The following is a 26,432-nucleotide window of genomic DNA, read 5'->3' on the forward strand; positions in this document are numbered from 1 at the left end:
CATCCTACCTAAGCATGTTAGCACATTTTTATAGACCGTTGTACATTTGCACAATTTTATTTCTAAAATACTATAGCATTGCCTACTTTTTAACAATAATTATATTTAAACTGCATTTAAATATTTGATAATAAGGAATATGAAAATGACTGACAGATTATATTTAAACTTATTGTGATTTCCAATGTGAGGTATTTATGCGCTCACATTTTTCTTCATTTACATGACTTTGTATTTGTGTTTGTCTCTCTGGAGATGTTTTGTTTACTTTTCCGATTTATTTTGTGTCTATATTCACATTTATTTTACAATGTTGAATTAAATATTGAACTGCATGTCTATGTGTACCTCCCTCTTTCCCAATACTTCTCTATTTTGCCCCGATGTTGAATATTTCATTATGGGGAATGGCCAAACTCTGGTCCTTGGGCATATTGTGACAAAGACACACAGTCTCCTGAGTGCTTTTATGGCTGAAGGAGATGTTTCAGTGCTTTCTGTGTGTTCATTCTTCTTGTTCGTCTCTCCTTTGAGCTTTGAATGCTGTTTGATGTCACAAGAAGCATCACCCCGCTCAAATGAACCACATCCGCTGCATAGAAATTTTTATTGTATAACCTGGAGTTTGACGTACATTTAGTCCTTTCACTCTTCATGTGAGGAGCAGCATTTTGTTTCACAATCTCATTATGTCTACAATTGGCTTTCTGCACAGCCCTTTAGAGCCGTCTGGCTGAGCTTCTAAACCAGCTTTGATTTAAGCAGCTCTTGTGGATGTCTCCGTGAAGATACACTTAAGCGTTTGACAAATAATAAAATATATGTAAAAAAATAAAACTAGGCTATCAGAGCAAACTATCTCTGGTTAATGCAGATGTACAAACGTCTGAGGGTTTATCATTTAAAGAGTGGAACAGTGCGGTGAACAGAGTGATTTGATTCCTCTTGTTGTCTGACAACGATTCACTTTGGTCCAGATGGTTTAGAGCGGTCTTTAGGCAGGTATTAGGGTTAAGCGACTGTGCCCTGTGTTCACTTGTAAAGAAGCAAACCACTTTAAACTGGCTATGGTCAAACTAATCCTTAAGAAAATTACCTGATAACTTTCAAGACTGAAGTTATTTTGATGTATTTCTTCAAGTAAATATTTTCTAATTTACTAAGCATGTTTTCTTAATGACAATCTAAATTCGGTAAAATAAAAGGTAATGATTCAAAAACTAGTATTTTGATAATATATATTTTATTAATCAAAAACAAAGGATGTGAAAACTTTACATAATCATCTGTCTCATGTGCAAGTGGACATACAAATTGTGGTCTTGACACCGACTGGTTGTATTACTTTGTTAGTCCCTGTTTCCACTAGATCAAGGGTGGGCAATTATTTTCCTTCGTGGGCCATATTCGAATCCAGGCAAGTAGCGGAGGGCCGGCCCGCGGTCATTGGTGTGATTTTTTTTTTTTTTTTTTTTTTTTTTTTTATATATATCTATTGAATCTATTATTTAATTCATTTCATGTCATCTTTATTAAGGATACAAGAGCAGACAGATGTTACAGACAGTTTAAAAATAGAAACTAAAATCTTTCTAGGGGCCAGATTAAAACATGCCGAGGGCCACATCATGCCTCTGGGGCCACAAATGCTCAGGTCTGCACCCTTTTTTTTAAAATAACTTAGTCACACTGAAAATGTAGACCGGGTTTCTGAACAGCTAACACTGTCTCTGTTTCTGTCTCAGTCCATTGGCTGCTGCAGTCGTGATGGCAGCTCTTCTAAAGAGTTGAGGCGGTGCCCTTTAGGAACAACTTCAGACCGATCATATTTGTTGTCCCGGTCTAAAAGAAAGCCATGGATGCCTAAAGTACGAGAGGAGAGGTAATCATTGATGTAGTGGTCTCCAACATGAGCCACTTGAGCAGCAGAGACGCCACACTTCTGCAGAGCTTGTTCAAATATGAGTAAACTGGGTTTGGCGACACCTGCCTGCTCAGAGGTGATCAGAAAACTGAAGTGGGACAACAGATCACATGATTTCAAAATGGTTTCTAGGCGGTTATCAAAGTTTGATACTACACCCAGTTTCAGCCCAAGAGAAGAACAACCCTCCAGAACCTTTTTGGAGTCATTAAATACCTGCAACAAAACACCGTTATTGTAAATTATTATACAACGCCGTATTTTTCATTTGAGTTACCTCCCAGTTCTGTGCATTGCAGAAGTTGTGATAGAGAGAGTTGGACAATGTCTGGAGAAGGGCTGAATCCTGTACTCCACATAAAGAAAAAGTGTCTTTCACCACAGCAGTCCACCAGCTGTGTCCATTCAGACCTTGACCGATGCCATAGTTTGGATATCTGCTTGAGTAACTTTTGTATGCCTGACGAAATGCAGAGTTGACCGCCACAGGATTAAGACTGAGGCCCATTCGCTCTGCCTCTCTGCAGTACTGCTCTCCCACCGAAAAACGAACCTTTAGCAGAGTGTCCTTGACGTCCCACAGCACCCATTTCAGAGCAGCCGCACGCATCACTCCTGCGGAAAGACACCGGGAGCATAATACAATATTAACTCATTCACACAGTGCATCACATAAATATTGCAACAAGACCTATTCATTGGTTCCAGAGAGATGGAAATCTAAGTGTTGCCATGGCAATTAACAATTCAAAGTAAAATATGTTAACAGGAAGCTAAAACTCATGAATAGAAGCCAGCGTAACAGGAACAGGATAGTTTGATTTTTAAAAAAAAAGTGACTTATCAAAACGTTTAACGATAATTCAAGTGTAAATGTATTTTTGTATGCAGTGGAGAAATACTACAGGAGGCTAGCTTCAACCTATTTGCGCTAGATCAATTAATCTAATTTTGCATAGACAATTTATGGGTTCAGAGTGAAGAGAAATAAGAAACAATTTAAAACCTATATTTTGAATGAGAAGTGAAACTTGGACAACATTTGTACTTCAACATTCAAGATATGGTATCTGCTTCTAAATTGTGAATTATTATTTCAACGCGGTATTAGATTTTCATCATTGAAATCCGAGAATAGCCAAATATCAGTCTTAAGACTTTACCAAAATTGTTTGTTTGTTTGATCAAATAAGGGTTCGATTGGTAACAAACATCAAACGATTGACATTGACTATAATGCAAACAAGTAAACGAATAGCCTAAATGTCCCACAGTCAAAGGAGATGTCGTGATTCCTGCATTTATTAGAAAATGCCCTCAAACTCACCCAAGTTAAGCAGAAGCCCAAGTTGACCTGTAAAATATATATATATATATATCACGATGCAATTTTACTTCCGAAACATTGCAGCTCCTCTACGGCAAGAGCGTAGGGACATCTCCGCCGAACTTTGCTTTTTCATATAATGCTTTAATCAATCATTTAGATCAATTTAATGATTGAATGCATATCCATAGATCCATAAGATGCATTTTGTAAGGACTAGAGGAATGGATAATATCGCTGTGCTGTAGCAATTGCGTATCTTGGAATTGTAAGAGCAGCAGAATTGTCCTGAAAATTGATTAAAGGCTTTAAAATGACATATATTTGTGTGCAGGGGACTCTACCTGTATATATCAGGACATTTCCCCCTCTGAATTATGAAAATTATTATAACTATTCCTTCATGGGCATAAAAATAAAGCATACATTTAAAAGCATTAACGTATCTAAGACACAATAATAACTAAAAGTCCAGCTCCTTGTTAGTTTGCCTGAGTTCTTAAGTTGAATCCAACAAAAATCAATCAAAATGTATTTGTAGAGAAAAATACAATTCAAAGTGATTTACAGACCAAAAATATATTAAAATGCATTAAACGAACAACACAATACACACAACATTCACAATAAAAATAAAATATTAATAATACGTTTACAGTCAAAACATGGCCGCTGAAAAATATTGTCTGTTACTATTTTAGTTTTAGTTTATTAAGATCCCCATTAGCTCCTGCAAACCAGTTACTATTCTTCCTGGGGTCTCCTCAAATTCATTACATACATTTCTTTATATACTATAGTTACCAAGGTGACAATCTGTCACCTGACACATATCACTTTAATAACTAAATATGTCAACAACGTATCCATTTGCACTGCTAATGTTGCACTGTCTGATCAAACTGTAAATTGTGTGTGTATATATTCAGTCAAAATATATATATTATTTAGTGAATCCTTATTTTTATGCATGGCTTATTTTATACATTGTTGTTTCATGTTGCACCTTATCGCTGAGGCAAGATCCTAGTTTGTGAGTGTTTGTTCTGCTTCAGATTGAGCAGAGCCAGGCCAGTAGATGGCAGTGTTGACAGATGTGTTTATGCATAGTGCAGAACAAACACAACCTCAAATGCGCATGCGTCCGTCACACGCAGTTTGCTGTTGTTGACGCAGAGTCCATGTAGTTTTACAGTTGAATTATTTCCCCTCTTTTGACATCATGCTATAACAACGCGATCATGGCAGCCCGGCTCTTCCGCAGGTTACAGGGCTTGTTCTGCGTGTATAAACCCCCAGGTGTTCACTGGAAACTGGTCCGGGACACGGTGGAAAACAATCTTCTCCAAGGTCGGTGGTACGAGGACATCCTGTGTTTTTGAAGCACTCTGTTCACCACTCATCCTTTTGTGTCTTATTTTAGATTTGAACGCTTCATCGTCAGCCCGTCCTGTGCCTCGAGAGGTGCGCTATCTGTTGTCCCAAAGCAGCACAGAAGACGATCCAAAGGCACTCACCCTGTCAGCTGCCAGTGTGCCAATTCTGTCCGAACATCCTCTAGGTCAGTGGTCCAGTTGCCCCTAAGCTTTATCTCACACTTCGAGTACCCCCTAACTCAACTTGTAGTTTTCGCCAATTATTACTGTTCAAAGTTCTAATTTGGAATGGCATTCATGTCCAAAACCCCATTTTTATTCAAATACTATCATTCGTCATCTTTATTTTTAATCTGAAATCGTTCCAAGTACCCCATGGGTCGTCGTACTCCTCTTATAATTCCCGATATTGTATGTTAACGCCTGCATTTAATATCTACTCTCTTTTTTGTTGTTTGTCTAAAGGAAAATATTCTCAATTGACTAACTAGAATAGTCACAATATTAAATCTTAACTTAGATACCTAGGAAAAAGCTCACATTCAATACTGATCTTGATAAACACATTTTTAAACCAACACTAAATAATATTATGTTTTTTTCAGTGTGGTCTTAGAATAGTTCTGATCATATTATAGACAGTTCTAAGGGTGCAACACTAACCACATCAACACTGGAACTAAACCTGTAACTAAACCTTGGCTAGAGCAGGACTAAATCTACATCAGGATTAAACCGGGCTCAAACCAAGACCAAACTAACACACAACATATTTTTGATATGGATTTTTCTTATTCAGTATCGATACTTGCTAGTTTCTATAGTAGTTTTGGTATCAGTTGGTATTTGTTTGTACAACCATAATTAGAATGTGTTTATCTCTTTGTTTCAGTTACTGGACCTGATTTTCAGCGCATTCGCGTTGGAGTGGGCCATAGACTGGATGCTTTTTCCTCTGGTGTTTTAGGTATAACATTATAAAAACTGAAACATTTGTCTTCTGTATTTTATTATAATTTGTACCTTTTTTGTTCACAACAGTTCTTGGTGTTGGACATGCAAACAAAGCTTTGAATGATCTTTACAATTCTCGCGTCACAAGGGTGAGAAATGTAGTCATCATTGATTCAAAAACTAGAAATATTGTTCTCTGATTGCTCTTTTTCTTTCTTTAGGACTATACAGTCGAGGGAGCGTTTGGGGCGGCGACAAATGACTTTGCAAGCCAAGGCCGAGTTATAGAAAGATCCACTTATGGTATCTTGGCTCTTAACAATATTTGTTTTATGTTGATCGCAAACACAGTATCTGAAATATTGTGTCTTAACAGATCACATCACACGGGATAAACTGGAAAAGGTCTTAGCAATGCTGCAGGGAGCCAATCAAAAGGCACTGTTGATGTATGCAAGAGAGAGGCTGTAGTTACAGTGAAATAAAGCATGCACTGCATTAGAATGTATGTAATTTTGTTTTGGTTTGCAGGTATTCAAGGGTAGATATGCGCTCACAAGAAGCATATGAAATGGCAGTTCGAGGTCAACTGGGACCAGAGGATAAGTCAGTGCCTATTCTGTTAGGCCTGCGCTGCATTCGCTTTGAGCCTCCAAACTTTACTTTAGGTAAGTAACTCACACAGGTGCACCCATAGCAATGGACTGGGAACAAGAGTCTTTTGTGAATGCAGAAAGAGCTCAAGTCTAATGGGAAGTAACCTAAGAACAGGCCTTTGACAAATCATCACAAAAAATGTGTTTTGATTAGTGAAACCATCTCCAGCCATGTGAAATAATCAATGAAATACCTAAATGAATCCGCCACAGGTGGGTGTTTATATTAAAGAGATTGGAATCGTTGTTTCGAAGATATGCTAAATTACAATATGGAGTATAATAGTACTAATCTTCAAAAGAGCTTTGTAAAGGGTAATCTTCCAACAAAAAAATATATATTTCTGCAATTTTGTAGTTAAAGGTTGAATGGACGATTTTTTTGGCATAAATCTGAGTCTTATTTCCTCGTGGCGTGGACTGCCGATTAGTCCTGCCATGTAGCAATCATAAAACGCACCTACTGCTCACCTGCAGCCGCGTGCGGCTCGTCCCACATTTCCGCGTGTCTAAGCGCATTGATCTATCATAATATAGTTCCCTCAGTGTACGGGGCAAAATGAAGACGGAGAAAGACAGTTCGAGCTGACTCAGAAGTGGACTGAAATCTATGGGAGACGAGCGATGCGATGCGATCCATCGCGCTACTAAACAAACGCACGTGTGTGTTGTATCAGTCCACACGGGGGAGTGCGCATGCACACTTCCGCCTGCGTTCTCAAATTGCCGAAAAATCGTCCATACCGCCTTTAATTATGCTGTTCTTTCACATTATTTGAACCTCAACCAAGACCAGGAATTGTCGGCACGTTTTAGGCCATTTCTGATATTAATATTATAATTCATAATAATTATCGGTATCAAGATTGTAAAAGAATCATTATTTCTGTTCATTGCAGAGGTTCAGGCTCTAAATGAAACACAGAAATATCTTCGTAAAGTGGTGCACGAGATCGGACTGGAACTACGCAGCACAGCGGTTTGTAAAAGCATTCGTCGGACCAGAGATGGCAGTTTCACTGTGCACCACGCACTCACTCGTAACCAATGGACTACTAAAGAGGTTATGAACGCCATCCAGCAATACCACGCCATAAAGAAGAGGACGAAGAGTATTCGAGAACAAAACGAAGACCCAGAATTGCATTTGGAGGAAGGGGACATAAACACCAGTCAAAATTCAACAGATAGAATAGATACTTTGAATTAGGTACAAATGTTAATATTTTTTTTATTTTTATAACTCAAAATAAAAGGCTTACGCTTAGTCTTATATTTATTCAGAAATTTTATTTTTGTTTTCTTACTCGTAGGTTTTTCTTCCACCCATTAGTATGAACAGTATTGTTCCTCACTATTCGCAATCTATTGTAATAGTTGCCAAAGAGGAGCGTGAGTTGGCCAAAGAACAAAAAACCTTGAGGGCTGATCATGTAGTCATACTTTATTAAGCTGTTGGCAAAATGGAGTTTAGGTTGGTGTTGACAACCACAATGCAAATTGTCAGCTAGTGCTCCAGAATATACAAAATATATTTGAATATCAATGTCATTGGTCATCACAAATGCAGAATATGTACAGTACTGCATACAAAATTTAACAAGTGGCCTAGTCTGTGCAAAAGAAATTTACCCACCCACCCTACCTCATTCCTTCGACATTTTCAGATTGTTGGTTATTAAAGCTACAATTTCACATCAAATTAAAGCTGTCCCTTAATCTCATTCAACATTCAACCGACCAAAATTTACAAAACCTTTTTCATGTACGATGTAACATAACGGTTACTTTATAGACAACATTTTAAAATTCCGTCTCTACGTTAAAAACATACATACATTTACTTGTTACTTTTATATTTACACTAATTAGTCTTTAAATTGATTTAGCAACATCCCTTGTTTCTTGGTTCGGGTTTACGTAACTCCAGCGGCGGCTCCTCCCTTCTGGCATTCTTTTGATACAACAGTCTGTTAACAAGAAAACACAAATGAATATGCAGGTATACATGGAGAAAGTTAAGATTACGGTTAAGGTACACTTTGTTGTCCCCGAAAGGATATTTGTCCAGTTTGGAAAGTGTTACCTGGCAACTGTTTCCAGGGCTTCATTGACATTTTCACCTGAAGCAGCACTGCACTCAAGGAAGGTGAAGCCGTTCTCCTGTTGATGTGAAATGTGATGTGAGACTCTTATTGATTTGCAGATATAAACTGTAAGGAAGCCAATAGAAAAAATGTAAAGGATAATTTTTACCTGGGCAATAATTTCTCCCTCCTCTCTTCTAATTTTTCTTTCTTTGCTGTCACTCTTATTCCCAAGTAGTAAAACAACTACATTCTCTGCAGCTCCTTCCTATAAAAACAGTTGCATATTAGAATAACAATATAAATCAAATAAAAAAAATGATTGTGTCAGATGTTTTATGCACCTTACCTTGATACAGTTTGCCCAGTAACTCACTGCTGAAAATGTCTGCGCACAGGTGATGTCATACATCAAAAGAAAGGCTTGGGCTCGGTGGAGGAGCTGTTTTGTCATGCTGCGAAATCTGCAAATGTATACAAGACTATTTACGAAATACACTGTAATTACATGTATTTGTACTTGTGCCTTAATACCTCATTCTGACACAAATCTCTTTAGTCGTTTGCAGTTTGGGCACGGCAAAAATACAATGGGTGGTTTGCATTGCTTCCCTATTCGACATCTTTAAAGTACTCATTTTTGTTATACATTCAGGTGTGCGAATATACATCTAATAGCAGTGTTCTATCAAATGGCATAAATTCTTTGCAGCAATGTGTCAAACCCGTTCTGCAGCAGGTGTCAACTTGGCCCTCGGAGCACGTTGTCGGCCTCGTGATCAGGGCTGTTGTTGATTTACTCATATGTAAATCAACAACACATATGTTCCTAAATACAATTGACAAATACTTTCTGCAGACCAACACAGAGAGCTGTCTGTCCAGTTGAAAACATGGAACAATAAACACAGCCTTAAAACTGGACTCCACTATTACCCTTGTCATGTCTCAAACTGGGAAGAAGACTCATAAGTTTACCGGTATTTACCTGATTAATGGGCAATTACAAAAACATAATAAATATCATTATATTACTATCCAAATGACTAGAACCTACCTTTCCTGACCAGCTGTATCCCATAAATGCAGCACAACAGTTCGCCCATCCACAACCCCAGTCCACTTGTTTGAATCCATTCCTAGATGCATTAGCAAAGTAATTGGCATAAGTAAAATAGAGCTAAATATGTAAGTATTTGGATAAACAAATATTTCTTACCTATGGAGGCGGGGATGTCCAGAGAAAACCTTCCACTCTGAGCCCACTGCATAAAGGAGGTCTTGCCCACACTGCTGTCTCCAATCATGACGACCTCATACTTACTGGAACTCGGATCATAACCTGAAGAAGATATAGATTAAGCACAATTTAAATTAGAAGTGCGGCTTAAGCCTAACTAGTAAAATGTTTCACTTTTTAAATGTTCAGATTTCAGTGGGGGTGTCAGTTATGATGAAGCATGTGACTCATGGGTGGTTTAGAAGAGAGGATAAACATTCGACAGATTGTAAACGGGCAATTCTTGGAGTATTCATACATTAGAAAAGTTTAACAAATAGACAAAAATAAACCACTGAATACTCAGTACTTGTGGATGTGTCAGATGTGATTTATCAGGACATTATTAACAACGCATAAAAGCAGCTTTAACACACTCAAAAATATGATAGAGATCTCATTTACCTGCAGCAAGCCTGATATTACTCTGCTGAGCCCGCCGCACAGTTGTAGAAGGTTGAGGCATTTGTTGTGGCATTTTCTGACTATAACAAAAAATATATTTATATGCAGTTGTGATGAAACACATGATCAAGGCTTTGTGGCTCATTTATTCTAAATACACAAACAAGCAACACAGTGAATGTAAAATACATTTTCAGGTGGTACAGATGACTTTGTTAAGACTCACCCCACAGGCCTGGAGTCCCCTTTGATATTGAAAGCAGAGGCTGTAGTTAAAGCTTTGTTGTCCCTTTCATTAACCTGTGAAGACAATAACAAAGGTGGGAACATCGAGGTGAGTTAGACCTGTAATGTTTGATTATAATATCAACAAATGGTTTGCAAATATGTAGGCCAGAACATGCAATGTCAACCACATCTTCCTCTTTGTGTTGCATCACCAGTTCTTGAAACAAAATGGTGGCTTGCAATTTGCAGATGACACAATATTACGTTCTAATAGAGATTAATGCAAAACTATGGCTAAAATGTAAGAAACATTTAAATTAATGCCGCAGTCTGTAACATTTCTGGTGGAAGGGTCCGCCACCGGATTGTCTCCACAAAGTTTGCCAATAATGTTCCAAACTATGAGCTTAAACATGTCTATCTTGACTTTATTTAATTACAAGGTGTTTGTATTGCTAAAATAAAACTTGAAAACATGAACTTCCAACAGGCCCGGTGGCATACTGTGGAACATTCCAAGCAAACCACTAAGATAAGTGGGGAACTCTATACCAGAAAAGTAGCATAGCGCACCTTTAACATTGGTATAGTTAAAAAATATATAAATAAAATCTTACCTGTGATTTTTGGCCCAATTTTGGAGACTCTGCTCTTCGCTCTTCCATTGGATGAAGTAGGTTCTCATCACTGTCCTGTCCCTGTTTGATGCTTTGGTCTGTGTGGGGCTTTCTATGTGACCCCATTTTTCTCCTCCTCGCTATAGCTGCTTCCTCAGTCATCACATCAGGACGAGGATGTGACGACACCTCTGACACTGGGACGGATCTTAACTTTTCCTGATCGTCTTGTTGGCTATTAGGGGTTTCCTCATCTGGTGGTTGTTGATGCACAGATGCCGCATGTGCAAGGAGGCCATCATGTGTTTCACTTTCCTTATTTTCATTAGAGATACTCGAAGCTACCTCTTTTCCCACATTCATCAGAGTGACAGATTCCTCTGGTGGACTTTCTTTTTTAGGTGTTAAATTCTTGCGAGTGGAGCCCATTTTCCTCCTTCTGCCTGGACTTGATGGTGGAATCGCCTCACTGGTATCAGGTTGAAGATTTGCCCCTGTCGTCATGCCCTCTATTAGTGCAGCTTCTTCTGTTTGCAAAACCTCTTCCTTTTCATCTTTCTCTGCATTTGGCTGTTCAACACTACTAACAGCGGCAATTCCAACTTGCTCTTGTTTCGCGAAAATATCTGCAACTACGTTCTCTTTTAGATCTTTTACTGGAAAACTGTCCGCCTGCCCTGCTGTGGCTTCTTTTTGGGTTTCTTCTGTGAGTGACTTTTCTTGGAATTCAGAGTTGACAGTCTTCTCTTTGGCATCTTGATGTTTTGTGTCGTTTTCACTTTTTAGTTTGTCTGCAACTTCCGATGCAAAGTTAGGATTATTTCGCTCTTGTTGTGGTAGATCTTCTGTTGGCGTTGACTGCACGAACTCTGTGACCTTACCAGTAACTTCGCTTTCATTGGGTTCTGGTTTTCTTGCTTTCGTTCGTCGACTTGAACCCAGTTTTCTTCTCGGAACATGGTCATGGTCAGCATTAGGTGCATTAACCTCCGTCACATCAACTAATGGTGCAGCTGTAGACGGCGCTCCAATAGTTTCCCCTTGAACTGGCTGCTCTGCTTGTTGCAAAAAAGAGTTATCCATTTCTTCATGTGCCTCGTTGTCTGATATATAAGTTAACTGATGAACATTTATTGGCTCGTTTAATGCATGAATTCCCTCACTTTGTTCAGTATTTTGTAGTGCGGTGAGTGACTCCTGTCTGAATAAGGAATCTACTTTAGACGGTTCTGAAACCACGCTCTCCATTACATTGTCATTAATATTGGTTACGATGTTTCCATTTTTAGATGTGTTATCCTCTACAGTTTGCTCGTCCTCAAACAATGCTGTCACTTGGGTTGGTTTTAAATATTCATTAGTCACACCATGTTCAACAACTATATCATTGTCTATGGTCAGTTCTGGGCTGTGTTTCTCAATCACAGGTTCAACTTGTGTTATTTCGATCTTTTCCTTTGGTGTCATATCCATCTCCTCTTGCTTTGATTTAATATTATCTGGTCTTTGCTCTGGTTCTGCCAGGGGCACATTCATGTTATCAGCGTGTGCAGTTAGGACAGAATATTGGTCAGAAATATCTTCCTTTTCTTGTATCTGAACTATTTCCCCATTTGGCACTGTAAGCTTTTCCTCCTCAACATATTCTTTTGGCTTATTATCCTCACTCTGTCCATCTTTTGAGGCTGGGCTGGGTTGTTCTTGTGGAACCTCGTCTTTTATTTTTTTATTCCCTTGCAGAAGATCTTCAGAAGACAAGATAGCTTCATTATGAGTTTCTTCAACTCTGTCCCGGGGTTCAACATACACTAGTTGTGATAAGTCTTTGTCCACTTTGTCTTCACGCTCTTCATTGTCCGTGGCACTTATTTGGCCTTGATCGTGATGTACAGGTTCAATTTGAGTTTCTTGAATGACTATAACAGGTGTTACACTTTCCTCAGATTTCTCCTCTGGCTCTGCCTCATCATTAGCTTGCCTCCTCCCCTTGATCCTCCGACTAGAGCCCAGTTTCCTTCTATTTCCCTCTATGAACTGTGAGTGTGCAGTGGTCACGTTTTGTACATCGGGAGTAACTTCTGGGCGGGGAGAATCGGGAGAGGCATTTGTGTTGTCTGTCTGTTGGATTTGGGGCTCTTGAGGTTCGGAAGAATTGTCACTTTGCAGATCAGTTATCTGTTCATCAGCAGGTTTGATCATCTCTTCAGGATCAGTGCTTAATGTAAAACCTATCTTCTGTTCTGGCTGTTTCTCTATAAGCACAACATTGTTAGCACTTCCTGACTCATCTCTTTCATTCTCTTCACTGTTTTTTGCACTAGAAATCAGTCGGTCTGTACTTTCCACTTGCACTCTAAGACCTGCGGAATTGTCATCAACACCCTCATGTGCCACATTCACGGATGAGGAAACCATTTGATACACGTCGTCCGCCTGTGAAACATCAATCTCTGGTCGCGTGGTAACATTTGGTACATTATATTCTTTGTTGTGCAGCTCTGTTGCAGTTGCGTGTACTCCAGGTTGTTCACCAATAGGTTCAGTAACGGCTTCATCTTTTGAGTTCAGTTCAGAACCACTGCTTTCAATCGTCTCGCCTATTTCTTTGTTTCCGTCATTTGTGTCAAAAAGGTCAGCGTTGACATTTTCTTTTGGATAAGTGTCACTTTTCAAAGTTGCCTCTTGAACCACTGCTGCTATGGTTTCTCTGTTCAAAAATTCCTCTGGTGTGATATGTTTATCCGACTCGTCACGAACATCCTCCAGGCTGGTATCTGGAGGCGCAATTGTGTCATCTTTATTTAGGATTTGAGATTCATCACCGAGTTTTACATCTTCCTCTTGTTTTTCACCCTTTTTACCATGTACAGCGCCTACTTCATCTGCAAAAGTAATAAGTGAATCCTGTTGCTCTACTGGATCTACATTTTTACATGCTGAAAAGAAGTCCATGTTTTTTGGGTCCACAGCGCTGTGATCTTTGTCTCCATCAGTGACGCTCACAGATGAGGTTACTTGACTCTCATCTTCCATCTGTGCTGCATACGGCTCATTTGTATCCTCTGGTTTAGGAATAGCGGAAACATTTAGCAAATCACGATTCAAACTGAGGAGCTCTTCTGTTGATGACTGCGTTCCGATTTGTGCTCCAAACACGGGTTCACCAAAATCAGAAACCATGTCATCTTTTGTCATTATATATTCTGTACTAGACGGTATTCCACTCGACACACAGCTGCTAACTGAGGTCTCGTCTTTAAACTTGTTTTCAACTCTTTCTTTCTCTTCTTCTGTTGCAAGAAAGTCTTCAATTGTGATGTTTTCAGCTGGCTCACCCATTTCCTCCAAAACTTCCGGTGCAGCGCTGTCGCAACTCTTTAGTATTTTTGCTGTAGATGACAGTTCGGAAAGTTCTTGCGAGCCAATACCCTCTTCACAATCATTGGGTTTTGTCTCTTCACCTTCCTGGTCTTTAAAATCAGCTAACAACTGTCCAACTTGTGGTTCCTCAATATTTTTCTCTAGTAGATTTCGAGCAACAAATAAGTCATTGTTATCAATCTGATTCAGTTCCAGTTTGCTGTAGGTGTCGTCTGGTGGAGTATTTTGTACAATTGTAGGATCAGTTTTTTCTAATACATCAATTGCATTACTTTCCTTAACCATCTCATGACCTTGATGTTGTAATCCTGTGATATTTATGTCCTTTTTCCTACGACTAGAGCCAAGTTTTCTTAGTTTTGGCGTTGGCAGTGAACTCTCATCACTCTGTTGATAAACTGTTTTTTCAATGTGCCCTGCCTCGTCTCTTCCTGCATTCACTTTATTGTTGCTGTCATGTGAACCCGCGATGTTGACATCTTCTTGCTCTGTTAATAGGTCAGGGCATGTGCTTTGCCCAGTCACACCTGCAGGGAGAGTGTCTTCAGGTATGTCTGACATTTGCTTTGCCAGGTTCTTTTCTACTGACACACCCTCTTGAGTACTGACAATTGTAGGTATGTATTTTTTATTTGGGTCATCAGTCAAAAGCATATCTGATCTGGTTTCCATGTCAGTGTCCAGGATATCACTTGTTTGAGGCATAGATGAGGTGGCTTCAGTTATTGTTGATGTACTGACATTTGAAGGCTCATTCAAGGACAAATCAAAATCAGCCGAACCACTCCCTGGAGAAGAATCTCTTTCAAGTGACTCATCAAGGCTTTCATTTTGAATACCTAAAGTGTCTGGAGTTTGAGAATATGTAGTGTCCTCCACGTCCTCTAATGGTTTGTGGCTTGACTCGGTAGTAACATCCTTAAAATGCAGTCTCTCTTTATTTCCCCGTTTCGAGCTCAACTTCGTCCTCACAGGTATTTCAGGTTGTGCACTATTAAGAGTTAAATCCACCATTGCATCTGCTCTTTGTCTACCTTGAGGAACTGGTGGACTTTTTGCAGTGTCACTGGTTTCTAGAGATTCTTGTGAATTTGGATTTAGAGAACGGCGTTGAGAGCCCACACGCTTTTTCTTTGAGGCAGACATAACTTCTCCAGTCTTCCCCCTAGAGCAAAATACATTTAGCCATGCATTGTCAGTAAGTTTACATTCAGTTATGTAACAGCAGCTTGAGGTGGTTAACTATTTTATGTCTTGACAATTTCAAAAAAAGAAAGAGCATTGTTTCTGTAGAACAGAACAAGATCAATACGTTGAATGCATGTATCAATGTTTTGTTTTATAGTAGTCTAAGGTTAGTAAATTGATTCTCACTCGCAAACTACATTAACTTTAAATAAAAAGTAAAAATATATACTTTCTCTTTTTGTCTTTGTAATTTCTGAATATTTTTATAGAAACAAATAATGTAGACTATTAATTATCATAGTCTACATTATGGTACAAGTTATGTTATGGTAGCATCTATAGGCCTATGCCTAAATATAAATTCCACTTCCTTTCTTTACTTATACTATAGCTAATGCAGAATAGTTGCTTAAGGGTCCAATGTTATGTACTTTTCTCATCAGCTTCTGGACCATAAAACTCTTTAGTACTGTAATGTTGCAGGTTAATGCGTGAACCAGACTTTATGAACTTGTTAAACTCATTTACATGGCAGGACGGCAGTTTTTAAAGTGTGCAAGTACAATACGTTGCCCCCAAAAAACACTTTAAGTGGTACTTTTGCACAGCAGGCCAACCCACTTGCTCCTACAGCGAACATTTTCAGTGGCATTTACAGAGAACACAATGTTCGCTTACCTCTGTGCTCAGGCGGCGGCTGCTGTTGCTGCTGCCGCTGGTTCGTAATGTCACTTTAAACTGACACGTGAGACTGAAGTGAAGTTCTGCAACACACGCAGCTTCCGGTTTGAGTTACGCAGCAGCAAGTGGAACAGGGGCCGCACTTCCTCAAATTCACACACGCAGTTCAAAGTAATACATACTCAAATTAAAGTGATTTAAAAAAATATATTTCAGATATACCAGCATAAAAACATTCTTAATTTTGACTGACACTGCAAGTCGTTGAAACTTTATTGTTGGATCATGTACTACTAGAATGTTAATTTTATAAAACCTCACACCTTTATTAGATAAACATTAACTAGATCGGTGTTTCTCACTCACGACTTTTAAATCAAGACATCAGGCATCTTTTAGTAATGCATTTAACAGTTTGTATTTTAATCCCATCCTTCAGGATTGGATTAGCCCTGGTGATTGTTTAACCAAGTATTACTTGGTGGGAAATGAGAGCCAGTGAATTAGATCAATATATATTGGTTGTCCACTGCCAGGCTGTCTCAGGGCAGCTGTAGCAACAAAAACGTGCTTATCATGTGTCGTGTATAAATTTACACATACACCTAAATTGTGAAGCACCTCCAAGGATCGCAAAATAGACTGAATTAGAGCAATGCATTTTCACAGACTAAATACTCATTTGTGTGAACGAGTGGCAGTTAAGCTTTCAGCAAAGAAGCACAAATCACATTTGAAAGCCATTTATTGACAAAGTGGCAACATGGGCATTGATTCTTCAATCACTTATCATTTTGAAAACGTACATAAAGTTGATAAAAGTATTTTTTTTTCTTTTTCTGAGAAACCTGTAAACAGACCAGTAATATACAGAATGTTTAATCTAGACATTTCCATCCAAACTAAAAACCTGTAACAGGAGTGAACATAAAAAATTAAAAGAAAAGTTCAAAAAAAAAAAAACAAAAAAAAAAAACAATACAAAAGCTTTATTGAACATTTAAAAATGTAACATTGTATCTGGATCACAACATGCAGTGTCTGACATCCAATTTCTGCATATCCAATTAAGTTTTGTTTGTTAGCTTAAGTCAAGATCATGTTATATTTGACTTTGTGTTTTCATTTTAAAACAAGAAATATTTGGGAAGAAAATTAAAATACCAACATAGCACAATCCGGCAGATAGGTCATGTCTTCATTTCCTCTCAAAAGACCTGGAACGACTGTAAATGAAACACAAATGAAACAGTTAAAACTTGACTCTACATGTGGAACAGGCAGATAATACAAATTCACCCACATCTTAAAAAGACCAAGGTCATTTGCAATAGTAACAGTAAAAACATTCAATACCTCCTGGACCTAGAGAGAGACCTTGAGCGCTTGCGGGGCTTTTCCCTGGAGAGAGAACGATATCTGCGCTTTTCCCTTGACCCAGAACTGGTAGAAAACAAACCATATTGTAACATTAAAGGGACAAGGAGGACGTGTACGAACTTAAATCGAACTTACCGACTACGGCTGCGACTGCCGCTCCTCTTTCTCGGTGATCTAAGATGTGATGGAAAAATGGTGGGGAAAAAAAAGTTACAATATTATAAGCAACTGTAATCTGCCGGCAAAGGGATTTGGTTAGATGTAGAACTGTGGCTACAGGTGGGTCATAAAGTATTATCAGTTTGTATGAGCCCCAACATTTTAATGGGGATCAGAACACCAACTTTACAGCCACATTCAGGACTATAATCATAATATTAAAAAAGGTCAGGTTTAGAGCTGCAAAAAAATACATTATGACTATTGCCTCTTGTGCATTTTGTTTCTCTTTGATTACTGATGACTAATGTGTATTGAACTTTAACTGTAAAACAGTTTTGGTTGTAATTTTAGATTTCTGCAGCACCATAATAATTTTGTTGGAATACTGGCCAATAACTGCTGAGATACAGTTACAAGGCAGCATTGGATGCTATGTCAAGGACAAACTACAAAAAGCAGGATAAAAGTAACTTACTATTTGGGGGGTTTGGACAAGAAAGAAATGACGGAAAGAAGCCAGACTGATGGAGAGGGAGAGGATTTGCCACATGATGCAAATGCTGAAATGAAGTTGCTTGGTGGTTTGTTGAGTGTTGTTTTTGGGGAGGGATGTAAGCCAAGGGCTGTTCCCGTTGATACTGAAGCTGTTTGGAGATTAGATAAGTAAAGACGCTGATTGGCTGACAGTGTCAAGTGGACCACTGGCGACTGAATAAAAGTTGAGAAGAGGAGGATGCTGGGGAGGAGCTGCATGCTCAGGAACCATTAGTTGGAGGAACCTGACGGCTGGCGCCTTGGACATGTGACAACACCAGCCAAGCTGAGAGGGCTCGCTGCGCAGCGTCAATGATGCTGAAAGAGGGCTAGTTGATTGACTCAGATGGTGAGAAGCGTGGTGACTCTGCAACGGGGTTCACTTTATTAATATAATGCCAACTGAACTCTGTAGCAATATGTACAACTACAGGAAGCATCTACAAAAATATTGAAATATTTTTTCCCCCCAGGATTTGATAATAGATTTAAAAACAAATCGAGTGACAAGTTACCAATACATCACGTCACCCCTGTCACGTCACTCACTGTCAGTAGGGTATAAGTTTAAAGAGATTTATAGATCATTATAAATCACAGTGACTTTAAGAAGGCGATATACAGAAATACATACCGGCGCCTGACTGGAGGACTCCGCCTCCTTACGTCATCCCGAGGCCGTCTACCCCAGGATGGAGGTGGGGCACGACTCCTTGAACGTTTCTCTCCAGTGGACAACTCTACACGCACACGGCAGCCACACATGGTCCTGCATGTGTAATATCATGTTAATGGCCAATAAAGGCAAAATACAGCTCAGGAATTAATGAATGTCAAAAAACAAACAGTCAAAATCCACCATGTTGGAAGCATGAAAAACTATTGCCAAAACAGTATTAAAAGTAAAGAAAGGCTGGGCTTTTACTGGCAAGTACGTCTTTCTCACTGTAGTACTATTGAGTGAACGTCAACTTCAGTATTTTACCATTTTAAAAAGTCAATTTGTTAAGAGTTACGCAAAGATTGAATGTTGTTAGTTAGGTGTGATAACACAACCCTCATCTCTAAAGAAAACCTTAAACATATGCGTAAAATGCTATTTTAGACAAATTACCTCCCATCCAGTTCCCTCACAGCATCAGTTGCATCTCTGGGATCTTCAAACTCTACAAAAGCAAAGCCGGGTGGGTTCCTGGCGACCCACACACTTCTCAGAGGACCATAGTATCCAAACAACCTCTCAAGTTCGGTTTTGTTTCCATTGTTTCCCAAATTTCCAACATATACTTTGCAATCAAGGGGGCAGTCTCTGTGGAGAGCAGGATCTACAGACAAAAAAACAAACAATATTTTGTCATTACAGCCTTTACCATGATTCATTACATATTAACAGGGGAAGCTGGAATCCAAAAAATAAAATCACCAACTTGTCAGTAAAAAAATCATACAAATAAAATTCATCTTACCTGCCATTTTGAGGTTCAAATAATTCTTGTTAAGAAGCAAACAGTCGTTTCCTAAATCAATGCAAAACAGAACAGGGTTAACATGATGAACAGGGTTAACATGATGAACAGGGTTAACAAGATGAACAGGGTTAACATGAACAGTCACCAAATCTCAAATTGTTAGTTTAAGGTCAAATAAAAAAAAAAACACAGAATTAACGTTGTAACTCATTGACTAATGCAGTAGTTCTCAACCTTTTTCAGTCACGACCCCCAAACACAAAAAATAGACGACAAAATGATCAAAAATATCAATACGTTTGTGTTTTATTTACATTTTCGGGACATTAAGCCAGGGTAATTAATTTGGTAGGCCAACAAAGAGGAAGAGCATTAGTGTTAAGTCTGAGTTATAAAGCCATTGCATACACTTTTTCTTACCCCCCATATCATTTGAGGACCCTCTGAAATCATTACGCGACCCCCAAATAATCAACAATAAACACATTTCTCATTTAACTGAACACGGATTTCTATTCTATATAAAATGTTAAAATATACATGTAAAAGTGTCTACGAGTTCGATGTAAACGTAACATTTTAATTTAAGTAACTTTGTGTTGAGTTAAGATATTTGGAAACGAGGAAAAATACAATCAGCTACAACACCGTGCTTCGAGCGAGGCCAGCTAAAGACGTGTTCTAAATAATTTTCCTGAGGTCTTATTTACCAAGAATGCCATGAGCGCATACAAGCACGGCGCACAATACGTTTTAAACATTTTATTCAGTCTTAAAACGCATACCTTCTTTGTAGACAGCAGATTTTACAGCAGAGCGCGCGTAGATGTCCCTCAGGTGTTAGCATAGGGAGCTAGCACACTTTGCGTCACGGTGAGGGGGCTGAGAACTGTTTGAGGCATTTCTCAGTTATTGCGCCACCTACTGTACGGGAGGAGGACTAGCACATTAACGCCGCCAACAGTCAGATAATATTATAAAGTTGCTTTGGCAATTGTGGCAGGCATCTTGGAATTGTAACAGCAGCAAAATCTAATATCTGTGAAATATTGTAAAACTTGTATTGATTAAAGGGTTTGCATTTCTAATTCTAACAATGCATGGAACTCTATTTGTATTTTGTATTTGTCAGGGAATATTGAATAATGAACATTCACCTTAAAAACACTGCACTGGTTTAAATGTTGCAGAATATTTTCTCTACTGACATGTTTTTTTTTTTCTTCTTTTTTTTGCACACACACACACACACCCGCACGCACACACGCACACACACACACACACACACACACACACACGCACACACACACACACACGCACACACACACACACACGCACACACACACACACACACACACACACACACGCACACACACACACACACACACACACACACACACACACAGTTAAAAACTGCTATAAGTCAATCGTAGAATGCTTAGAAGTTACTAATTCAACCCTCTACAGCTCAAATTGTATTATATTACAACAAAATTACAGCTTTCTTCCTCTGTCTTCCTCTTACTCTTTCTCTCTTTCCCTTCTTTTTTTTTTTTTTTTTTTTTACGGTATAGTATAAAACAAATACTTTGAAGACGTACAACTACAGTAGGTGGCGGTAAATGCACCTTTTCGGTTGGCTGCCAACTGCCATTAAAAGATAAGATAAGATAAGCTTTATTTGGCCCACAATTGGGGAATTCCAGTAACACAGATTAGGTACAGAAACAGATTAGGCACAGAAGTAAATAATAAAAAAAGAAGAAAGAAAAACGCTTATAAGTAAATACTCTTATACTCTTAATAAAAATATTACTCTTATTTACAGCTGTTATATGGACAGAAAATATTGCACCAGGATGATTGACATTAAAGTAACACAACAACAATAACAGACCATGAGAAACAAAAATCTCTGGTCTGATGAAACAAAGATTGAACTCTTTGGCTTGAATAACAACCGTGATGCCTGGAGGAAACCAGGCACTGCTCTTCACTTGGCCAGTACCATCACTACAGTGAAACATGCTGGGGGCAGCATCATGCTCTGGGGATGGTTTTCAATGGCAGGAGCTGGGATACTAGACAGGATCAACGGAAACCTGAATGCAGCATTGTACAGAGAAATCCTTGATGCAAACCTGCTCCAAAGCACTCTGGACCTCAGAATGAGGCCAAGGTTCATCTTCCCACAAGACAACGACCCTGAGCAAACAGCCAGGAGAACAAAGGAGTGGCTTCAAGACAACTCTGTGAATGTCCTTGAGTGGCCGAGCCAGAGCCCAGACTTTAACCCAATTGAACATCGCTGGACAGATCTGAAACTGGCAGTGAACTTGAAAGGTTCTGCAAAGAAGAATGGCTGTGCCAAGCTTGTAACATTATACTCAACAATACTTGCGGCTGAAATTAGTGCCAAAGGTGCATCAACAAAGTATGGAGCAAAAGCTGCTTTTCTTTTTTTTTCAATAAATTTGCAAAGAATACAAACCAGCTTCATTATGGGGTATTATATGTAGAATGTTGTGGCAAATAATGATAATCAAGACAATACAATTTGAGGGTTGAATAAATAACCTCTGTGGCTCATTAGATATACTCAGGTGTTCATTCTACAAATATTGCTGTTTTTAACGATTTAACTATTAATTTAGAAAATAGTTTATCCTACTTTAGGGATAATACATGATATTTTAATCCTTTTAATGGTATTTTCCATTGCATTTTATCACACTTCCAAATTTCTCATGAAAGGCCCATTTTAATGCATAACCAATGATTAAACTGTATTGTTTTTTAATAACTGTTACTTTGACTTTTGTGTAACTAAAGTCATAGTTATTAATAGTTCATACAACCATTTTTTTTTAATTTTCCTAACCTTTTTTGTCTTTGCCTCACACTTTGGCGAGTACCTCCTAGCTCTGAAGAAGTGATACATTTTAAATTATGACTTATATTTTAAATTTATATAATATTGTGAATGTTGTTTTGAAGTAGCTGATTAAAAATAAAAATGGAAAAAAGTGTAAACTTTCAACTAAGTATGTATTTTTGCACTTTTGTGATTCATTTTATGGACATTTCACATTCCTGACTATCATTATCAGAATACAAAAAACAACAAAAAAGTATGTAGGAAAATGTATTAGAGTTCAAGGCTACAAGGGATCCCTGGGAAATGTACTGCTTTGGACCTAGGACACAAACAAAGAGTGGTGCTCTGTCTCATTTTGGTCGCCATGTTTTCACACCCAACCCCCCTCTCTCCTCACCGGTTTCATAACCACTGGTACATGCTATCTCATAAAAGCACTAAATATTGTTTCACTCTCTCTCTTTCTCTGTCTGCTGTCAGGAGATCCTCATTTTAACCGCTGATCTGAAGCATCTATTTCCTCTCTCGCACTCACAGTTGAGGGCAGTGTGTTTTTCAATCAGATTAGTACAGCACATTCTGTTCTGTTTGACTTCCTGATGACGACGCAGGCTGCTGTATCCCTGAGTGAACCTGACCCACGTGCTGCTGGTTACACACTGACACTCATTCACACAGCCAGGGCTCAGCTTGCCAGACTGAGCTCAGCACAAAACAGTTTATTGAATATCAACGGCCCCCAAACAGTATGCATGTTGTCGACAGAGCAAGTGATAATGATGTGTGTATTTATTATGGGAAGTATGAATGAGCAAGCTAAAGACAAGATTCATTGTGTATGACAGACACTCAAGTTGTTCTATTTTTGATTCTATTCTATTCTATTCACAATTTGTAAAAGGCAAATTAAACATGCTAAAACGTTTGACATTACACAGACCTGCTAGAAATTTTACTTTTCTCTATTGTTTTTTGCCCGTGGGGCTTTATTAGACAGGAGAGGACAGTTTTGAAATGGGGATGAGAGAAGCGAGGACATGCAGTAAATTGTTGACCACCGGGCAGCACAGAAATTTTCCTTCTTATCAAAGTAATTTTAGTGTCTTCAAAAATGCAAAATATGTTTTATTTTGTGTACAATAAATTGGATTTCACATAATGATGTCCCCGCCTAAGGCCCGAAGTCACTGGGATAGGCTCCAGTCACCCGCGACCCCGAAAGGGACCAAGCGGTAGAAAATGGATGGATGGATGGATAATGATGTATAATGTTTCTAATGTATATTTTCATGTTGTACATATCTATGTGTCCTGTTTTTTGTGTGTGAAAAGCCCTTCTAGGGAAAAGTGCTGCGAATGAACTCTGGCTATAAGCACTATGATGATGCATCAGGAGTGCTACAGTTAGTCAATATTTTTGTATATGTCCATATTCAAATAAACAACAAATAAATACAAAAATAATATTATATTATAAAGCATGCCTCTTAAATTATGGTATACAGTTTCTTTAGACTAGTAATAATAATAATAATATAAACTGTTTGCCGCAATATTTAGCACAACTACATAAAACATTTATGAATCAAGGTCTCTTTAAATGTTACTTTGTTGACTTTAAAAGAACAACACAATCCTGTACATTAAAATGTGAATGCACATATTTGGTGCTCCAAAGTGTTCCAAATGTGGACTGAACAAATAGTTTGGTTCCTGTATGCAAAAATGAACATGAACTGAATATCAAACACTTTCAAGAGAGGTGAACTGAGGACACTCTTGACGCAATTGTCCCCCACAAGCCTGGATTTGTTCAGCGTGTAATCTATCTAGACGGGTATGTGTTATAGTAAGTATTATACAAATTGCTCAACTTTTATGCATAAAATAAATGTACAAAACTGAAAAGTGAGTTTGAAACATCTTAAGTGAGGTGAGATAAAGATAATCCCTAATGACATCATTGCCCATGATTATAAGTCTGTTTTTTTGCAGCATGTAATTTGCATTCAGGCACATATTCACATTATGCTTCCCATTGCATTTTTTATATCGTGACCGTATACAAAAACAAGTGGGCCTCTGCATACCATGAAACATTTGAATTAAAATCAAATAGTTTCTTTTGCTTTTTTCAGCAACACACATTATCTGGATACGTAACAAACTGGAATGGTAAGTCTATCGGTGTTTATACATTTGAATAATACAAATACCTTGTATACATCGACTGATCTCTAAAAAAGGACAGTCCTCATTTCATATCACCTAAGTATAGAGACACTTCTTACAATCATTTTAATTTCTTGTACAAGGACACCGCAGGCGAGCATGTGAAAATAAACCCGTCTCTAGTGTGGTCACAGAATGCATACTGTTCTCAGAAGGTACTTAAATTACTTTGTTGTTTATGGTTGCTATAGACTGTGGAGGGCGGTGTCTGGACGTAAATCTCAACACTTGAAACACTTGAAAAAGGCTTTGTCCTTGCTGACATAAAGCTACAATTCCAAATACAGTTGTCAAAGTATGTGCCCATTTTTTCAGCACGTATTGATGTGAACAATCGAGATCTTTTTCAGAAGTAGGATATAAATTGTATGATTCTCTGTTGAAAGTAGCCTTTTATATTGTACATAAGACTATTATTGCACTTTAGAGATGGCGAAGGTGATCAGTGAAATAAAAATTTAATTTGAAAACCAAAACACATTTTTTTTTTTTTTTGTATCATAACAGCACCTGTTACAAATGAGCAAGACTTGCTTTTCTTAATCTTCTGAACATAATATTGTTTTTACTGCATCCCCGCAGGCATGCAGAGTCAGGTTCACTCGCACTATGTCACCTTTATTATTAACTAGATCATTGTGTTCCCTTTTGCTCGCTGCTGGCTGTCTGCCATTAGTGTGGGGCCAAACATTGTCCACAGGTTTGAAAGGAACATGGAAGTGGTAAAGCACAGGGCAACTGTAACCATTGTAGTCTATCAATACAATAATTGACCAATCTTATGAAGAGTATTCATCCTTAAAAGGTTTGGTAATGAATTGATGGATAATCAGCATATAAACAATATGCTTCAACATTTGTATCAATACAGAGTGAAGGTGATATGATCACAAGCTATATGTTAGATTATGTTAGAAGATTAAGATCAGAAAGCAAATATATTAAAGAAGCAAAACATAAATGGACTTTGAAAAACTCTTTATTGCAATAAGAGACAAGGACATTCTGCACCAGCAAAATTGGAAAATGTCAATACATTTGCAGAATTAAAAACTTGAGTAAAGAAAAAGTCCAACAAAAAATGCTTGCAATGCTAAGATAACATACAATATCCAGTCAGTAATAGTCAGGTCGATTGTAGCATGTTTTATTGCATACCAGACACTTGGCATCAGTGTTTCTTTTTCACATGCAAAGTGACATGTGTTTGAACACATCACAAATATATTTCACTCTGTCTCCAGTTCAAAAGAAACTAGAAGTAGAATCTAAAGTAGAATGTGAAGACAGTAATTACAGCTGTGATTATTACCACCCTAGGAAGTGTGTTATGTCAGACACATGCATTTTCAGTTCAGGATAAAGATTTTTTTTTTTTAACTGGACATACTTTCTTGTAAAAAGCTTGATTTAGGTCCAACTATTTTAAACATGAGAAAATGTATGAGGTCAGACTTGTTTTCAATGCACTCAATACAAAATGTAATATCAAACTGACTTCATATTTTACTCAGACTATAATGAATTACTTGTTTAGCCAACGTTGCTGTGTTTCAGGTGACATCACAACATCCTACAGGCCAGGCCTAATTTTGTGTAGGTAAAATTGATATTATATATTAAGATAAGATAAGATAATCATTTATTGTCAGGCTACTATTGCTGTACATTACT

At 38.2% G+C, this 26,432-nt stretch overlaps 4 protein-coding genes across 4 annotated transcripts; 1 reads left to right on the forward strand and 3 right to left on the reverse strand.

The window, feature by feature from the left end:
• Window positions 1-1,511: 1,511 nt before the first annotated feature.
• On the reverse strand, window positions 1,512-3,294 carry hdhd3 (haloacid dehalogenase-like hydrolase domain containing 3). The gene is made up of 3 exons (XM_072452904.1): window positions 3,252-3,294; window positions 2,202-2,539; window positions 1,512-2,140 (listed from the first exon to the last, which is right to left on the reverse strand). Exons 2-3 carry the CDS (start codon window positions 2,532-2,534, stop codon window positions 1,742-1,744), a joined length of 732 nt encoding a protein of 243 aa, XP_072309005.1. The 5' UTR covers window positions 2,535-2,539; window positions 3,252-3,294; the 3' UTR covers window positions 1,512-1,741.
• Window positions 3,295-4,387: 1,093 nt separating this feature from the next.
• On the forward strand, window positions 4,388-7,478 carry trub2 (TruB pseudouridine (psi) synthase family member 2). Its single transcript, XM_072452411.1, has 8 exons — window positions 4,388-4,601; window positions 4,675-4,812; window positions 5,520-5,594; window positions 5,669-5,730; window positions 5,803-5,884; window positions 5,958-6,030; window positions 6,113-6,249; window positions 7,137-7,478. The coding sequence occupies exons 1-8, from the start codon at window positions 4,493-4,495 to the stop codon at window positions 7,445-7,447; spliced, it is 987 nt and encodes a 328-aa protein (XP_072308512.1). The 5' UTR covers window positions 4,388-4,492; the 3' UTR covers window positions 7,448-7,478.
• A 238-nt stretch (window positions 7,479-7,716) lies between these two features.
• Window positions 7,717-15,455, reverse strand: rab44 (RAB44, member RAS oncogene family). Its single transcript, XM_072452410.1, has 9 exons — window positions 10,854-15,455; window positions 10,235-10,308; window positions 10,009-10,088; window positions 9,544-9,666; window positions 9,382-9,463; window positions 8,674-8,788; window positions 8,494-8,592; window positions 8,324-8,400; window positions 7,717-8,207 (listed from the first exon to the last, which is right to left on the reverse strand). Exons 1-9 carry the CDS (start codon window positions 15,378-15,380, stop codon window positions 8,123-8,125), a joined length of 5,262 nt encoding a protein of 1,753 aa, XP_072308511.1. The 5' UTR covers window positions 15,381-15,455; the 3' UTR covers window positions 7,717-8,122.
• A 1,375-nt stretch (window positions 15,456-16,830) lies between these two features.
• Window positions 16,831-20,537, reverse strand: srsf3a (serine and arginine rich splicing factor 3a). The gene is made up of 7 exons (XM_072452412.1): window positions 20,434-20,537; window positions 19,646-19,696; window positions 19,294-19,504; window positions 18,814-18,948; window positions 17,619-17,657; window positions 17,460-17,546; window positions 16,831-17,329 (listed from the first exon to the last, which is right to left on the reverse strand). The coding sequence occupies exons 2-7, from the start codon at window positions 19,650-19,652 to the stop codon at window positions 17,302-17,304; spliced, it is 507 nt and encodes a 168-aa protein (XP_072308513.1). The 5' UTR covers window positions 19,653-19,696; window positions 20,434-20,537; the 3' UTR covers window positions 16,831-17,301.
• Between the last annotated feature and the right edge of the window lie 5,895 nt (window positions 20,538-26,432).

The sequence above is a fragment of the Eucyclogobius newberryi genome, unplaced genomic scaffold (genome assembly GCF_026437365.1).
Source record: "Eucyclogobius newberryi isolate DKJ021-1_F unplaced genomic scaffold, fEucNew1.0.hap1 SCAF_19, whole genome shotgun sequence".
Classification (NCBI taxonomy): domain Eukaryota; kingdom Metazoa; phylum Chordata; class Actinopteri; order Gobiiformes; family Gobiidae; genus Eucyclogobius; species Eucyclogobius newberryi.

Excerpts from the sequence above, each read along its gene's own strand:
- rab44 (XM_072452410.1), bottom strand. The coding sequence starts at position 15,380 with ATGTCTGCCTCAAAGAAAAAGCGTGTGGGCTCTCAACGCCGTTCTCTA. Across the intron at positions 9,464-9,543 it reads GGACATCCCCGCCTCCATAG|GAATGGATTCAAACAAGTGG; the intron begins GTAAGAAATATT and ends TAATGCATCTAG. Across the intron at positions 8,789-9,381 it reads GATACAGCTGGTCAGGAAAG|ATTTCGCAGCATGACAAAAC; the intron begins GTAGGTTCTAGT and ends ATACATTTGCAG.
- trub2 (XM_072452411.1), top strand. The coding sequence starts at position 4,493 with ATGGCAGCCCGGCTCTTCCGCAGGTTACAGGGCTTGTTCTGCGTGTAT. Across the intron at positions 4,602-4,674 it reads GGAAAACAATCTTCTCCAAG|ATTTGAACGCTTCATCGTCA; the intron begins GTCGGTGGTACG and ends GTCTTATTTTAG. Across the intron at positions 6,031-6,112 it reads AATCAAAAGGCACTGTTGAT|GTATTCAAGGGTAGATATGC; the intron begins GTATGCAAGAGA and ends TTTGGTTTGCAG.
- srsf3a (XM_072452412.1), bottom strand. Across the intron at positions 18,949-19,293 it reads GTGAGGGAACTGGATGGGAG|GACCATGTGTGGCTGCCGTG; the intron begins GTAATTTGTCTA and ends TTACACATGCAG. Across the intron at positions 17,658-18,813 it reads AGTCCTCCAGTCAGGCGCCG|ATCACCGAGAAAGAGGAGCG; the intron begins GTATGTATTTCT and ends ATCACATCTTAG.
- hdhd3 (XM_072452904.1), bottom strand. The coding sequence starts at position 2,534 with ATGCGTGCGGCTGCTCTGAAATGGGTGCTGTGGGACGTCAAGGACACT. Across the intron at positions 2,141-2,201 it reads GCAATGCACAGAACTGGGAG|GTATTTAATGACTCCAAAAA; the intron begins GTAACTCAAATG and ends GTTTTGTTGCAG.